At 35.6% G+C, this 15,833-nt stretch overlaps 7 protein-coding genes across 7 annotated transcripts; 3 read left to right on the top strand and 4 right to left on the bottom strand.

Annotated features, from left to right (window-relative positions):
* Positions 1–202: 202 nt before the first annotated feature.
* Positions 203–2,920, top strand: NESG_01294 (uncharacterized protein; the record flags this gene model as incomplete). Its single annotated transcript, XM_053048928.1, has 1 exon — positions 203–2,920. One exon carries the CDS (start codon positions 203–205, stop codon positions 2,918–2,920), a length of 2,718 nt encoding a protein of 905 aa, XP_052904733.1.
* Positions 2,921–3,424: 504 nt separating this feature from the next.
* NESG_01293 (uncharacterized protein) lies at positions 3,425–6,193 on the top strand (the record flags this gene model as incomplete). The annotated part of the gene is made up of 1 exon (XM_053048927.1): positions 3,425–6,193. One exon carries the CDS (start codon positions 3,425–3,427, stop codon positions 6,191–6,193), a length of 2,769 nt encoding a protein of 922 aa, XP_052904732.1.
* Positions 6,194–7,165: 972 nt separating this feature from the next.
* Positions 7,166–8,356, bottom strand: NESG_01292 (uncharacterized protein; the record flags this gene model as incomplete). Its single annotated transcript, XM_053048926.1, has 1 exon — positions 7,166–8,356. One exon carries the CDS (start codon positions 8,354–8,356, stop codon positions 7,166–7,168), a length of 1,191 nt encoding a protein of 396 aa, XP_052904731.1.
* Positions 8,357–8,870: 514 nt separating this feature from the next.
* Positions 8,871–9,557, bottom strand: NESG_01291 (uncharacterized protein; the record flags this gene model as incomplete). The annotated part of the gene is made up of 1 exon (XM_053048925.1): positions 8,871–9,557. One exon carries the CDS (start codon positions 9,555–9,557, stop codon positions 8,871–8,873), a length of 687 nt encoding a protein of 228 aa, XP_052904730.1.
* Positions 9,558–10,007: 450 nt separating this feature from the next.
* NESG_01290 (uncharacterized protein) lies at positions 10,008–10,787 on the bottom strand (the record flags this gene model as incomplete). Its single annotated transcript, XM_053048924.1, has 1 exon — positions 10,008–10,787. The coding sequence occupies one exon, from the start codon at positions 10,785–10,787 to the stop codon at positions 10,008–10,010; it is 780 nt and encodes a 259-aa protein (XP_052904729.1).
* Positions 10,788–10,823: 36 nt separating this feature from the next.
* Positions 10,824–11,579, top strand: NESG_01289 (uncharacterized protein; the record flags this gene model as incomplete). The annotated part of the gene is made up of 1 exon (XM_053048923.1): positions 10,824–11,579. One exon carries the CDS (start codon positions 10,824–10,826, stop codon positions 11,577–11,579), a length of 756 nt encoding a protein of 251 aa, XP_052904728.1.
* A 994-nt stretch (positions 11,580–12,573) lies between these two features.
* Positions 12,574–15,267, bottom strand: NESG_01288 (uncharacterized protein; the record flags this gene model as incomplete). Its single annotated transcript, XM_053048922.1, has 1 exon — positions 12,574–15,267. One exon carries the CDS (start codon positions 15,265–15,267, stop codon positions 12,574–12,576), a length of 2,694 nt encoding a protein of 897 aa, XP_052904727.1.
* Positions 15,268–15,833: the final 566 nt, after the last annotated feature.

Genomic DNA, 15,833 nt, shown 5'->3' with positions numbered 1-15,833 from the left:
ATATGATTTGCCAGTTGCATGTTGGATAAATCAATGAGAAAGTATTTTAAGAGAAAACTGGCTTGGATTACTGGACAATTGTATACAAGTGTCTATGAATAAGTAGAAAAAGTGAAATATTTATACATCTAAATAACTGATGCTATTGGTATAACCTGAGCTATACAAGTTAAGGAAAAAATCTTTTTTTACTTTGAAATCAATGATCAGCAGGATACTTATGAATATAATGATGATGCAAAGCATCTTTGCTAGAGTATCAGTGGAAGACATAAAGACAGTGAGCGAGACTTTGCATGGCAAGAAGCAAGACGTGATTATTAATCCGGCCGGACCACTAAATTTATTGCGTGGATATATTGGACAGCGCAACGGATACATGCACAACAAACGGTTTTATTCTCCTGAGATAGATATAAACTATTCTATGAAAGAAAAAGTAGCATCTAGTGCAGATGAACAAGAGTATGATTTTACAAGAATACCTGTCAATGACGAATTTTACAAAGATTTGGATACAAGCAGTGCCTCTGGCAAGTATCTTAGTGCATATTACACTCAACTTATAAAAATGTTTCCGTCTGCGGATGGAAATCTTTCGATTGAGGCAGGAAGGCCAAATGCACTTACAAACTTCCTAAGAGCAGATCATGTTAAAAAAGATGCTAAGTACATTCTTGCTTCACTTCTTCTTCTTTCAGAGGGCGTTGACATCAAAATAGCGGTAGACCATGCAGGAAAGAAAAATAAGCTGGTGATAAAAAGTAAGACATGCAAGGACAGAGAGTTTGTGAATATAGAAATGCATATGGAAGGCATAGACCCAGTTACTAAGGAGTATAAAGATGATATTTACCAAAGTGAAGCAACAGGAATTATTAAGTTCTATATGCAGTGCAGAGATAATTTACTGCTAAAGAAAGGGGGCGAATTTGCAATGCCAACTACCAAAGAAGAGTTTGAGAGCGGGAAATTTCTGAATAACCCGGGGTTCCTTATACAAACGTACATATACGAGTTTATTGACACCGTAGAAAGCTATATAGATTTTGTGAATGCAGTGCATGAATTACTGGTTGATCAAATAACTGAAAAAAGCAACCCAGATAATGATACTAAGAAGAAAGGGAAGAAGGACCGAATATTCAATAATTTCTTCCTACCAAAAGATGCACATGGTGAAAGTATAAAGTACATTGCATCTTTCTGTGACCTTATCCAGACCACAAATGCAGATGCCAAATTTCCATTCTACAATTCTAGTCAGCTGCCGCAGTATACTCGAGTGCCGCGTTGCAAGCTGGATAAATCTGGCTTTGAAGAAAACCAAGCATTATACTACAGCAACTGCGTAGAGGCAACCCTTCTAGGGATATTCTGCTGCCTGGCATATAATCCAGACACCGGAAAGTACCAAACCAGCCACATGGGAGAAGAAATTAGTAAAGAATGCAGGGAATTCTTTAAAAAGTACTCTATGCCTACTGAAACCACAGACTTTGAAATGCATAGGGATTGGAGTAAAGTTGTTGCTTGTTTGAATAACGATGAGATCGACTATAAACAGGAAAGGAACGAACTTCGCTCTGGAATTGCAAATATATTTCTGGCAATTTCAGAAATAACAGGACAGAAGGCAGACATACTGGAGCTAGTTCAGTATATAGAATCTGCATGCAAAACACGAAAATTAGATTCAGATGAGAAAGATTATATTGAAAATAAGATTCAATCAATCATTAGATCTCTGTCACAGAATGATGATGTTGTTGTAAACTGCAAAAAGATGAGGCTTGAAGTGAGGTCAAATGGCAAACCAGATCTTTTCTCTGAAATTAGCATTTGCTATACTTCTGATGATGCAGAAAATGGAATTTCTTTGGATGTAGAAAAAGGGCATGCAAGTCTTACTCTTCTTAAATTATCACAATCTAACTCAGAAGATATTCAAAACAGCTATGAAGGAGTAGGAAATGTTTACAGTGATATGAAAGGCTATACAGGATGGATTGTTGCTCATTACATTGAGATGGAATTGAATGCTTTACGACTTTCAGCTTATGAGGTCTCAAGTAACTTTGAAGAAAAAGTGACTGAAATTATTAAAAATGGCTCTGAGAACATATGTAAAATATTCTTGCTTGGAAAGCTCATAGATATTAAACATAAAGCCCATATTATGGAGAGTTTTTTAATCTATACCATAGAAAATGACGTAGGAAAGGAAAATCCTCTAACTCGCTGGACTTCAAACATCTTGGGAAGTGTTTCACTCAATGATCCTGCCACCCTATTTAAACTAATACGGTTCTTCTTCTTTCATTCTAGATGGAAGGAATACTATCCAAAGCTTGCATATAATATTTCCAATTTTACAGATCGAAACATCATTAACTCTCTTGATATTTCCTATATATATAGGCTGATATTAAAATACGACTCTATCACTCTTGCAGTCAAAGCACTGTGCAACTATCTTGAACTAACTATGGATAATAGAAATATTCATTATGCATTATTACACTTCTCAGAAGTTAGAAAAGTGTTTATTCATATGATGTATAAAAACAAAATAAGCTACTTAGCAGATATTCACTCTACACTTGAAGCAACAAAGCACAAAAAGGATCTGAATGTTCTTAACTCAATATACATTCCCTGGTTTATTTCTGCATGTGAACATAATGACAGATGCACTCCCGAGTTTTTTAGAATGGCTTACAGCTTTATCAACTTTGATATTTTGAATACTAAAGATAACTTCAAATCAGGGCTATACGATGAAGTAATGCTAGATGCAATTATATATGTTTTAAAAGTAAAAAGGAGTGTTCTATGCTCAGAGGATGACTACAAAAGTGTAAACAACTATAATAGATTGCTAGCATACTTTATATCATCTATATCATCTAGAGATTAAATAAGATCATGGTGATAGAATTAAAATACAAGATAAAGATATCTTTAGAATAAATTTTCGTATGACCTATTTTATGGTATTTTCTAGCATTCAATATTGAATAACATGGGGTACCTGCTCTAAGAGTGCAGACTCTCTTTTCTAAGCCAGCAATGCTGATATATATCTTTTTCTGTTGCTAATCACATGTATATGATCAGATTATATGCAGAGCATACAGAAATGATTATACTAAACAGGTTATAATTTATTTATCGTCGTCTAGCCATAACTATCTAATAAGCCACTAATCAGTGGCATGGTACAAATTATCTTAAACCCAGCTCACTAAAGTAAAGATCTATAAATATTTAGAACTTTTATATTTCCATGGTCCATAGCTAAGATGAGAAAAAACATCCAATGGTTACTTTTCACTTCTAATTAGGAGAAAAGGAGTGCCTCCTTAATGGAATATAACTCGAATATATTGGCTAAAGAAAATCTTTTTTTACGTTGAAATCAATGATCCACAGAATACTTATGAATATAATAATGGTGCAAAGCATCTTTGCTAGAGTGTCAGTGGAAGACATAAAGAAAGCCCAAGAAACGTATATTGGCAAGAAGCAAGACGTGATCATTAACCCAGCCGGACCACTAAATCTGCTGCGTGGGTATATTGGGCAGCGCAACGGATACATGCACAACAAACGGTTTTATTCTCCCGAAATAGATACAAACTATTCTATGGAGGAAAATAAGATGGGAAGTCAGTATAGACAGGACTATACATTTATAAGAAAGCCTGTCAATGACAAGTTCCATAGTGACTTAGATACAAACAGTGCCTCTGGCAAGTATCTTAGTGCATATTACACTCAGCTTATAAAAATGTTTCCGTCTGCAGATGGAAATCTGTCAATTGAGGGAGGTACGCCCAATATGATCACAAGCTTCCTAAGAGCAGAACACGTCAAGAAAGATACAAAGTACATTCTTGCTGCGCTGCTGCTGCTCTCAGAAGGAGTCGATATTAAAATAGCGGTAGATCATGCAGGAAAGAAAAAAAAGCTCGTGATAAAAAGTAAGACATGCAAGGAGAAAGAGTTTATAAATGTAGAAATGCATATGCCAGGTATAGATCCATTTACTAAGGAGTATAAAGAGGATATTTGCCAAAGCGCGATAGGTGAAATTGTCAACTTCTTTCTGCGGTGCAGAGACAATCCGCTGCTAAAGAAAGGGGGCGAATTTGCAATGCCAACCACTAAGAACGAGTTTGACAGCGGGGAATTTTTGAACAATGCAGCCTTCCTTATACAAACGTACATATATGAGTTCATTGACACAGCAGAGAGTTACAAGGACTTTGTGAATGCAGTGCATGAATTACTGGTTGACCAAGTAGTTGAAAATGAGAACCCAGAGCAGACTAAGAAGAAAGGTAAAATGGGTAGAATATTCGATGAGCTCTTTCTGTCAAAAGATGCACTTGGCGAAAATATAAAGTACATTGAATCGTTCTGTAGCCTTTCAATGACCATTGACAAGAACATGACGTTTCCTTTCTATAACGCCAGTCAACTGCCGCAGTATACTCGAGTGCCGCATTGCAAGCTGGATAAGTCTGGCTTTGAAGAAAACCAAGCACTATACTATAGTAACTGTACTGAAATAGTTGTTTTGGGTATATTCTGCTGCCTGGCATATAATCCAGACACCGGAAAGTACCAAACCAGCCACATGGGGGCAGGAATAAGTAAAGAGCTAAGAGACTTCTTTGAAAAGTATCCTAAACCAACTGAAACTACTAACTTTGAGATGCACTTAGACTGGAGTAGAGTTATCGCATGCCTGAAAAATGATGATATTGTCTATAAGGATTGCAAAAATGAACTTCTAACGAGTATTGCAAATGTCTTTTTGGCCATTGCAGAAATAACAGGCCAGAGTGAAGACGCACTGGAAATGAACAAGTGCATAAAAACTATAATCAACACAGGCAGGATTGAGCCCAATCAGAAGGCTTATATTCAACATAAGATAGAACATATTCTTAGGTCTCTGTCTTATAATAAGTCTCTAAGAGTAAAGTGCTACGAAATGGCAATTGGCAAGAGGTCGGATGAAAAAATTGATGTTTTTGCAGATATTAACATTGTCTATACTGTTAACCACAAAGATAATGGAATATCCGCATGCTTAAGAAGCCGCCATTCTAGTCTTATGCTTCTTCCACCATCGTACCCAACCTCTATATATATTGAAGAAGAGTACAACAAAATTAAAAGCGTGTACAGCGGCCTAAACTGCTATACTGCATACATCGTTAATCAGTATATTTCTGTGGAAGCAGAGAAGATGAAAGGCAACAGTCTCAATATTGGATATGTTTTAAAAGAAAATATAGAGAGAATTTTAAACAGTGGGTACAATAATATTTCTAAAGTATTTTTATTAGGAAAACTTGCGGAGTCTGACTGCAAGCCTTTCATTATAATGCAATTTATAGCTTACTCTGAAGATAAGGATCTAAGCTTAAATCATCCTGCAATACGCTTTACTTCCAATATTCTAAGCAGCATTGCACTCTATGACCCAGATACACGCCACCAAACCATAACGCCTTTTTTCTTTCACTCCAAGTGGCAGAAATATTACCCAAAGCTTGGATTTAAGCCAGAGCAGTATCTACCAGAAACAGAAATTACTCTATTTAATTTATTTAATGCGTATGAATATATACTCAAACAGGAATCTGCGTCTCTTGCAGTTAAATGCTTAATTAACTACATAATACAGCCTATTGGATTTAAGAATAGATGCCAACTGCTAGTAGAGAGTTCAATGACCAAAAGAATATTCAATCTTATACTGGAGAAAGGATCAATAACACAGTTTATGCAGATCAGATCTACACTTGAAATACATACTAATAAGGAAGACACTAAAGCTCATAACGTTGTCTACATAATCTGGTTTGTCAACGCATGCACAACGAGTATGCCTTCATCCGAGCTTATTAGTATGATGTATGGCTTTATCCACTCTGATTATCTGTTCGATAGAAACAATCCTAATCTAATCCCATATTATGGTTATTTGAATACAGTTCTGAGTGTTTTAGAAAAAGAGAAAGATCTGCTGTGTATAGAAAGCGACAGTAAAAGTGTTAAAAAATACAATAGAGTGCTTAGATATTTCACACTAGTAGGAAAGAAACCTAGCTTATATGAAAGAGTAGTGAACACTGTAAGAGATTATATTGATTGGTACTGGCCTTTTTCTTGATGATTCAATCTGAAGATATGCGCACTTGCATCTCTTGTTCTGCATGTACTGAATCTTTATACTTGAGTGCAAATTCTAATCTAGACATGGCTTGCCATATGGATATGTTTTATCCATCCATTTAGAATAAAGTCTCAACAAATAAAAACAAGTATGCTAAATAAACTGTATGTGTTACTAAATTTCTATGTAGTTGCTCTATAATTCTGTTTCTCATTATTTTCTGAGTTTCTTAAGAAAATAGAAAAATTAAAGTCTCTAAGTATAACTATAATAATGAACACATTTTGTATTTTCAATTTTTCACAGAAAGCACGCGGTATTTTTCTCTTAAGTAATATCTCTGAGATACATATATAATAGAGTTAGAAGTAACAAAGTCTGCCTAGAAGACTTAAGTTGGGAAGAAAGAAATACTTTCAAGCACATTAAGAAGATGATTCTATAGTCTTTACTATAGTAACTTTATTATTCAGATAAACTATTTGTTTTATCTGTCTTCCTTGTTGTATATATCGTTATATTATATGCAATAGTCTACTTACACATAAAAAAGTATGATTTAAAAATAGCACATAAACTAGTAGAAGAAATAAGGGATTGGTGTGAAGCAGTTCGTATTTCTCCAATTAAAAAGGCCAGCCATGGCGTACTATGGGTTGTATATGAAAAAAATATCGTGATAGTAGTAGTACATTTTCATAAAGAGCACTCTATCATGAAAAGCATTCTTGAATGGAAGACCAGTGTCATAAAAACTACAAAGGCAGAGAAAAGAGCACAAAAACAATAGAGTTCTGCAAAAATGAGAAAGACATAAGAAAAAAGACATCTGCTGACCAGACCAGTTTATTCTTACCACATATATGTTATAATACACTACTGCGAATCCTCTTTTCCTATAAATACTTTATGGTGGACTTTTATAATATATGCTCACTATACAAGAAAAGGAAATGTCTTTTCAGAGCTTTAGAGTTTTACAGTATCAAAGCTTTTTATGCCAAAGGCTGCTAGAGCTCCTGGGGTGAATACACATAGTAAAAAAGACAGCTTGTACATGCACAGCATAACTATGCAAGCACATAGAATGCTTAGCATTGTGTTGATAACCCCAACCGAGTTTTTGCAATATGCCTCAATTCCGTTTTGCATTATATTATCATAAATAGCAACTATCCTTCCTTTATAAAGCAAATTAACCAGAAAAATGATGAAAAAAGAGATTGCTGCTGTAATAATGCCAGGCACCGCATACAGCGAAAAAACAGATATAGAAATGTTATCAAAGAAACTATATAGCCAGATGTTTTCAGATAGCTTTGCTATAATGTTAATTACTACCAAAACAAGCACATACATAACTAGTGACATGTAGTACATGTAGTTACTGTAGTAAATGTTGTTTTTTCTACGCGTAAATGAAATCCGATCATATATAATAGCAATGAACGGAATAACACGCATGATAATGTTATATGTATAGCTTGTATATACTGGAAGAAGATGAAAATTTCCAATAATAAGACCGATTCCATAGAAAGAGAAGTAAATATAAGAAAATAGCGATATAGCATTAAAGAACAGGCTTATCCATATTAAGATAATCCGGGCCTTTTCTAAAGAAAAGATTACAGAGTTTTCTATAACCCCTGTGATCTGGTCAGCTCTTTCTTCATTAGTTGTGTATTCAGATAGCGTTTTGTACAGAGACTGAATAATTCCGGTATACCACGCTTCCTTTGTATCTTTATTTGCAAGAAAGAACCGCATGCTGCGATCCAGACTATTAGAAATACCATTAATCGTTGAAATTATTAATGTTGTAAGATACATATTCTCAATAAGGCTTTTATGAAGTAGCGAGAAGAAAAGTGTTATTATTGTTGTGAGCAAGTTTAGATTTGCAAGTATGCCATACTTCAGTAGTGTAATGCTAAAAAACTTGCAGGGGAGAAACGAGTTTGGATTCATATTTTTATCCAAATTCAAGCCCAAGCAGATAAGTAGAAGCACTGCAGTGGTAATGCAATGCTTATTGTCGACCAGCCACCTCTTTGTGCTCTTCCATCTATCTTCTTGCTGTGCTTTCTCTTCCTCACTAACTATCTTGGAAAGTCTATCAAACTGCCGCGAATTTCTGACATTAATCTCAGAGCCCATTAAATTCAAATTATGTGATGCGTGTATACATACTTTTTAAGCACCAACAACTTCTTTTATGAATCATCCAATTAATCACTAAAATACAACAGGTTTTATTTATAAGAAAGCCATATAATTAAGAGTTGTTTCAGATTTATCTATTCGACCTTTTGACTATGTTAAATGAAAGTTCTCTGCGCAACTTTTATAGTTAGCTGCAGGAACATTTAAGCAAAAAAATAAGCTTCTTAACCATAAGAATCTACTATAAACTCCAGTGCTAAAAATTCTAAAAGTGCGGTACTGCACATAGAAGAAATACTCCAAGAAAGCTCTCAAGTAACATATCCTAAACAAGGCCATTTTGTGTGTAGAAGGATTCTCCTAATACACTCTGTATATTGTAATTTCGAGGGCTTATACCCCATCTATAATAGTAGAATAGTTTTCTAGCATGCCAAACTGCCATTTCTACGCTCTGAGCAATATTTAGCTATTTCTAGGCATGTGATGGCTTTGTGATAGACCTCTTTTACCATTTGTCTATTTGATAGTGGCTGTACACTTTTACTTTTATCCAGTACAGCTTTTTATGTGTTATCCAGAATAGAACACCAAGGAATAGGAAGAACAGAGGGACATAGTTAGATATCTTGTCCATTATTCTGTATCTCCAGTGTCCATAAGTATAGTAATATATATATGATATCGTAACAATGTATGATATGTACAAAGCACTCCATGCAATAGATGGTTTATGTGTGGCCTTATTTGCAATGTATGTAATAAATAGAAGCACACAAGGAAATGCATGCATGCACAGATTGGCAAACATGGAAATCCTCCTAGGCCCGTATATAGATGACTTTGGAAAGACTAGATTTGGGTTGTACCGGAATATGGGCCAAAAGATAATGGAAATTAAGAGTTCGGCTGTCAAAATAGTAGATGTAAGATGGGCTGACAGAGTGTGCATCTTATTATTACTAATATGCGGCACAGTAATCGACATGCAAAATGCAAAAAAACTGAACAGAAGCGTTGAGTTTGTCACAAAGAAGAACTTCTTTGGGTTAATAGCCAGATCCACATTAAAGTAGTTGTTGCATGCGACATCCAAATTCCCATATACAGTAGTAGCTATCCCCACCCCAGATGCTACAGAATTTATCAAAGATAAATGGTTAGAAAGTTTTCTATTTGATTGGTGCGTTTCCATGCAAAAATAAAATGAAAAATGTAAAGTTTTCTTATTAGCATGTATCTGTGTTTATAAGAATATATTCATATCTCATAATCTTATGATAGACAAACAAAGCCAAATACACAATAGAACTGTCATGCAGAGTTTCGGGTTATATTGCGACATTTTGTCTATTTTTGTACGTTAAACACATAGAACATATACAGCTATTTGTGTAGTTCTGGCACTTGCCTTTTTAGTCTATGCTTAATAACGAAGTGTGCTATTTGTATTTTTTATTTATAGAAGCAGCATATACTCTAGTTCTTAATCAATCTAGATATAGCTCAACTATGCTTAGTACTGTTTGGCTGGTCCTAACGCGTATATTTACAGTTTATTAGGTTTTTGAATATGAACAATCGAAGAATTAGATGCCGCAAATATCACAGATAATTAACTTTTATTACTCTGTGTGTCTATAAGTCACCTTTTCTTGGCACTTGGGTCACTTTCTCCAGTTGCGCCTCTGCTGGAAAACTCTTTTTTCTTCCTCCAGATAATTCTATTTAAAACTATGAGAGAATAGTACATAAAGCATATGGAAAGGAAACAAACAGCAAAAAAGCCAATTCTATTGACTCCGCTTACCATGGTAACCACTCCATATGGCCAGTATCCATTTACTACATAGCATAAATACATTGTAAGTAAATATCCTATGAAGAACCCGAATATCAAGGCATAGTGCCCGGGGGTATTGAAAAACTCAATGCAGAAAAATTCTACAAGAAGAAAGATAGTCGGCAGCCCGTGCATGCACAAGTTGAAGAAGAAAGAAATGCTATCATTTCCAACGTATGATGCTGTATTTACAACAAGAGACTTATCAATATGCCAGAGCACCCAGAATGTAACTGGAATGAATGTTTCTACAGCAATGGTAAGAGCCAGCATATACAGATATATGTTATATAGCAGAAAAGAACCTCTGGGACTAGACTGCCCAGGGCAGGAGTTGCTTTTGTGTACAAGGCCCATGCACAGAGTGACAGTTGTAAGCAGAAGCCCAACGTGAGTTAAATGATAAAATCGGCTCAGAAACTCAAATAGATTGAGGGATCGCAGTCTATACGGCTTTCCTATATCCAGGTTTCCGTATACGGATGTGATAATCCCCAAGAGTAAATTGGTACTGCGCAGACGTTTTCCCAGGTTTCTTGTTGAGCCATCGGATTTTTTCATTTCCTCCAGATCCTTAAACATTTAAATACGCGGCGCAAATTAATTTTTACTTATTGAATGGAAACTTATGAAGAGTGTGTGTACAGGGCAAAACTAAGTGAAAAAGCAGAGAGGTTCAAGCAGATGGTAGAGTGCATGAAGGCAGCAGTCAAGTATGCTAGTTCCATGGGAAAAAGCATCGGCATAGAGGAGAGGAATATGCTTTCCGTGGCATACAAAAACCAAGTGGGTGTAAGAAGGACGTCCTGGAGAATACTCAGCAAATCCTTACAGGAGTGCAAATTGGCAGAGCAAAATTCAAATGACGCAGCGAGCGAGAAGAACGTGCAGATAGTCATGGATTATATTAAGACAGTAGAGAGGGAATTGAATGATATCTGCGATGACCTACTCTCATTACTAGACTCGTACTTGGTCCAAGACACTGCAAAGGACTCGCAAGTGTTTTTCCTAAAAATGAAAGGCGACTATCTTAGGTACAAGGCAGAAATAGCAACGGAGGGATATCTAGTAGAGGTATCTCAGCAGGCGCACGATGCATACCAGAGTGCAATGGAAATAGCCAATGCAAGCCTGCCGCCAACAAATCCAACCCGCCTAGGGCTATATTTAAACTATTCTGTCTTTTGCTTTGAAATACTGAACGAAAGAACTCGAGCAATAGAAATGGGCAAGAAGGCATTTGACGAAGCAATTTCCGAGCTGGACTCATTAACCGAGGAAAGCTACAAGGATTCTACTCTTATTATGCAGTTATTACGGGATAATCTTTCCTTATGGACAACTGAGTATGCAGAAGATATTGCATACTAGTTATTTGCTGTGTCTTTATTATGCAATGGTCCGGCTGTCTTTCAGCCTTCTCAGAAAGTGGTATTCATATGGTTACTGATGAATAATCCTATTATAGGTAGGTGGCCACAAGCAGGTTATTACTTGCTTTGAAACTCGGAATAAATACAAGATATACGTTCAGCTGGTTCTGCAGCCAACAGGCACAGACTTATCAATTTCTAAAGTGTTCCGCTTGCAAAATAAAAGTATTTCAGGTAAATATTCACTAAAAGCACCGATGTAGGCTTGTTGTATCTAGGCAAATATCTTCTGAAGCAGCAGTTAGCTTAATCATTCAATTTATATACAGCAAAATTAAGCTATATATGCAGTGACTACAAGGCTGCGCTGCATTTATCGCCTAATATGCTTTCTTATAGAGCTCTGTTAGTAAACCTGCCAGTTTATTTAAAACTTAAATTATTTAAAACCTTCAATTTACCACCATGGCATGGCCTGCTTACTCAGTTAATTATATAATCAATTAAATGAATTCTGTCAGGCCATCTGCACCTAAAAGCACGCATACGAAACACTTTTATGTTTGCTGTCTCTAGAAATGCATCCAGAAGGGTAAGTTAAATATTATCCAAATTCCTTGCTCCTATTCTGGTCTGTTAAATGTTTTCAACTTTCTTATATAGCAGTACGAAGTTTAAACAAGTGGCTAGACCCAATATAAGTAGAAATAGTGCTTTAAGAAGACTTCAGTACGTAGATTACACACAAAGTGATGTGCCATATAGGCAAAAGGTTCCTAGCTCAGAAATAGTAGCACAATAGGATAATATCTTGCTAAACAAATAGTTTTTATTCATCTGATTAAAATATGCTTCGCTGCTGCTTTTGTTCAGATTTTGCTGTGCCTGTATAGAGTCTAAAAAGAGGTATCGATTTTTGCACACCACTTATTTACCAATCCATCTATATTATTGCTATGCACATTAGCATTATTTTTGGATTCCTCTACAGACTATTTAAAATAAACAGATACTTTTGATTTCACACTATAAGATAGCAGTTTGAATATTTTACTTGCGCATTTTGCATCACGATGAGCAAATATCTGGGTATACGCTGCTATTACATTTGCACTGTCCACATAGAGGCCTTTCTTTACCAGACATTTAACTGTTTCTGCTATGGTATGTTCAGATATATCATCTCGATACACTCCAGTATATTTTCGGGAGACTTTCTCTATACTTTTCAAGCTGTTTTGCACATGCGATTTTCTGCAGCCTATGCAAATAATCAAAAGTAACTGGGCATCTAAGTTATTTAATCTATTAAGTATTATTAAATTGCCTAAACTGCGCAGATCAGAATAGTTAAATCCCTCTATTAGCAATATGCCTCGGCATGAATTATTTTTGACAAACTCAATTATAGTATAGGATTGCGTGCTGAGATATTGGTATGGTTGAGCGGTTATGCAGGCAAGCCTCATCTGTGAGACACCATTATTTTCAAATTTGCGCATATACAAATCAAGTATTATACTATCTGTGATATACTGTTTTATGTTTCTGGCATATGCAAAAATACAATAGCAAACCATATTATCAAGCGGTATTTTATCTATGCTATTTCTCAAGTGGCGCTCTTTTTCATTTGTTATACATAGCTTTATAATCGGCATGCCGAGCTCTAGGTAGGCAGTTTTAACATTCATTAAGTGAACTATTATAGGCTTTGCCTGTCTATCGTGTGCATAATATATTTCTAAATTCCCACACAAATCCGATGCGCTTTTGGCTTTGTATTCTCCAAGTACTATGAATTTTACAAATACTTGTCTTTTTTCCCCAAGATACAGAGGGTCTTCATACCATATTGGCATGCTTCTGCATGCCACACAGTCTCTGGAAAGAGATGTAAACAAATTCGATATATAAGTCTCTAAATCAGTTAGAAGATCCAGTGGCATGGCATTGGTAATGGCATTCTCCATACCTTTTACTTTATTTCTAAAGTCTTGTATTTTCTTCTTGTCTTCTCCATTATATCTTCCTGCAAGTGTTACAATTATAGTAAGCATGTTGAGAAGGCCTGACTTGATAATCTTACTATTCTTGGACATGTATTCTATATCCTTAATCTTTATATCCTTAATCATTTTTTTCCATTGGGGATAAACACCTTCGGGTGTTTTCTTTCCTGGAGCTACACTGTCTGGATTGGATGAAAAAAGATTATGGCTAGAAGAACTATAATTTGCATTGTATGGCCTATCATAAACATACTTAAAGTAGTCGAAAGGCATGGGGAAGAAGTTCTTCACCTCTTCTAATACATTTGGGATGTGGTCAACTCGATACACATCGCTATTTGAGTCATATGCAAAGCAGCAAAATATTCCATGCAAGGCAGACTCCAGATCGGTCAAGAACACATCCTGTGAAAAATAGATATTCCTATACAAATGCAACATAGCTCGCTTTTTAATAGGGAACATTGCGGGATCTGTAAAGGGAAGCAATTTAACGTTTTTTATAGGTGTAGTAATTCTCTTTAGTTCTTTTAAATTTTCCCAATAGATAACTGTTTCTGAATCTCTATCGCTCCGAGCAAAACACCTCTTAAAAAACTTCGTGGCTCGCCTACTTTCCATGTCTACATTCTTCTCTTTATTTAGTTCTATGCATCTATCCAGCATTATGTATAGTGTTCTGTTGAAGTTTTTTGCATCTTCTGGGGTTTCTATATAGAAGATGATATATAACTGTATAAGCCAGCTCTCCCTGCCTAAAATATCATCTATCCAGTGCTCAATGCTATATATGCTTTTTACCTCCATTTCATGCAAGAATACTTCAGCCTGCTTTAGGCCAATGAAATACTGAATAGTGTTTACTGCCTTCTCTTGATATTTCTTATTACGTCTTAGCCTCTTGCAGTTCTTGCTGTATAAATACTGGCAAGAATCCATAAACATATCAAGAGAAAAGTGCTCACTACAATCTGCCCCGCCCTTCCATACAAGCTTTTCCAGCCGCCCATCAACTTCCTCAAGTGACAGCGGCACATCTATTTTCTCCGCCATAAGAAGAAGTGCTGCAAGAATTGTGTTGGCATATTTTTTCACAGGATCGCTCTTCAAGAATAGAGTAAAAGAGTCTGTGCAGCCTTCTTTAGGGAAGATGCTTATTTTGTTTTCGGGTGAGGGAAACATGTCAAGCAGCGCACTATAGTGGTCTATGATCTCTTTTAGCACTTTTTTTCCATCTTTATCCTTTAAATATACGCTGTCTTTGGCTGAATTTCTTTTGAAGCATGTATTGCTATTTTTGTCTAGCATACTATAATATAGATTTATGTTAGGGGAAATAAGTCGAATTGAAAAAGCATCAATGTTTTTGTCACGTAGATAAAACATGATCGGGCTAACCGGCCCATTGGGTTTAACCGTCCACTCTGTCGTTCCGCTCGTATACACCACTTCTTTCATCACCTCGTCCACCTCGCTAATTTTCATTGCTGCAAAAGTCACCTGTTGCAACGCCAAAAAGGCAACTATACAAAATATATTCGTAAATAGCACTATATAGGTGTTTCTATTGCCTTTAAATCTACAATATTTAGAAGATGCACTACATCCCATTGGAGGTTTAAACCTCTTGCTGTATAAATAGGCATGTGCCCTTTGTTCGCTTTTGTTATACATATCTTAATTTCTATAAGAATTTTTTTAATTAAATACTTGCTGATAAGTAAAAAGAAGAAATAAGCGTAGATATTTTCAAGGCTGTTATGGCAAAATGCACACTTCTCAAACCAGATCCCATGATATCTCTTACACAAAGGTAAATAATTCCAGAAAATCTACCAATCAGAAAGACGCTATATGATCATATGAGAATATTAAAATAGTGGCACATTTCAACAATAAGAAATCCCAAGTACAAAGACAAACAGCCGCAGTACATACAGGCTTCTGCAAAAATATGCAAATAAAACTCTCCTGTCAACAACTCTATTTATTCTAAACTACTATCACCTTGCTGGCACATTGCCCTCTTTCTGTCATTGCAATTGTTTTTTACATGCTGATTTTATTTTGTATTATTTCATACAAATATGCATAAATATCCTATTAATGTCTAAATGATTTGGAAGCACAGAATATATGCATTTAATATAAGTACATATAACCCGAATGTTTTCTACAGCCTCATCTGCGCGTAAGAAGTCTAGTGCCTTTTTGTTTATCGCTTCTGCATAGCTATAGCC

The sequence above is a fragment of the Nematocida ausubeli genome (assembly GCF_000738915.1).
Source record: "Nematocida ausubeli strain ERTm6 chromosome Unknown supercont2.3, whole genome shotgun sequence".
Classification (NCBI taxonomy): domain Eukaryota; kingdom Fungi; phylum Microsporidia; genus Nematocida; species Nematocida ausubeli.
This window is presented reverse-complemented; position numbering and strand designations above follow the sequence as displayed.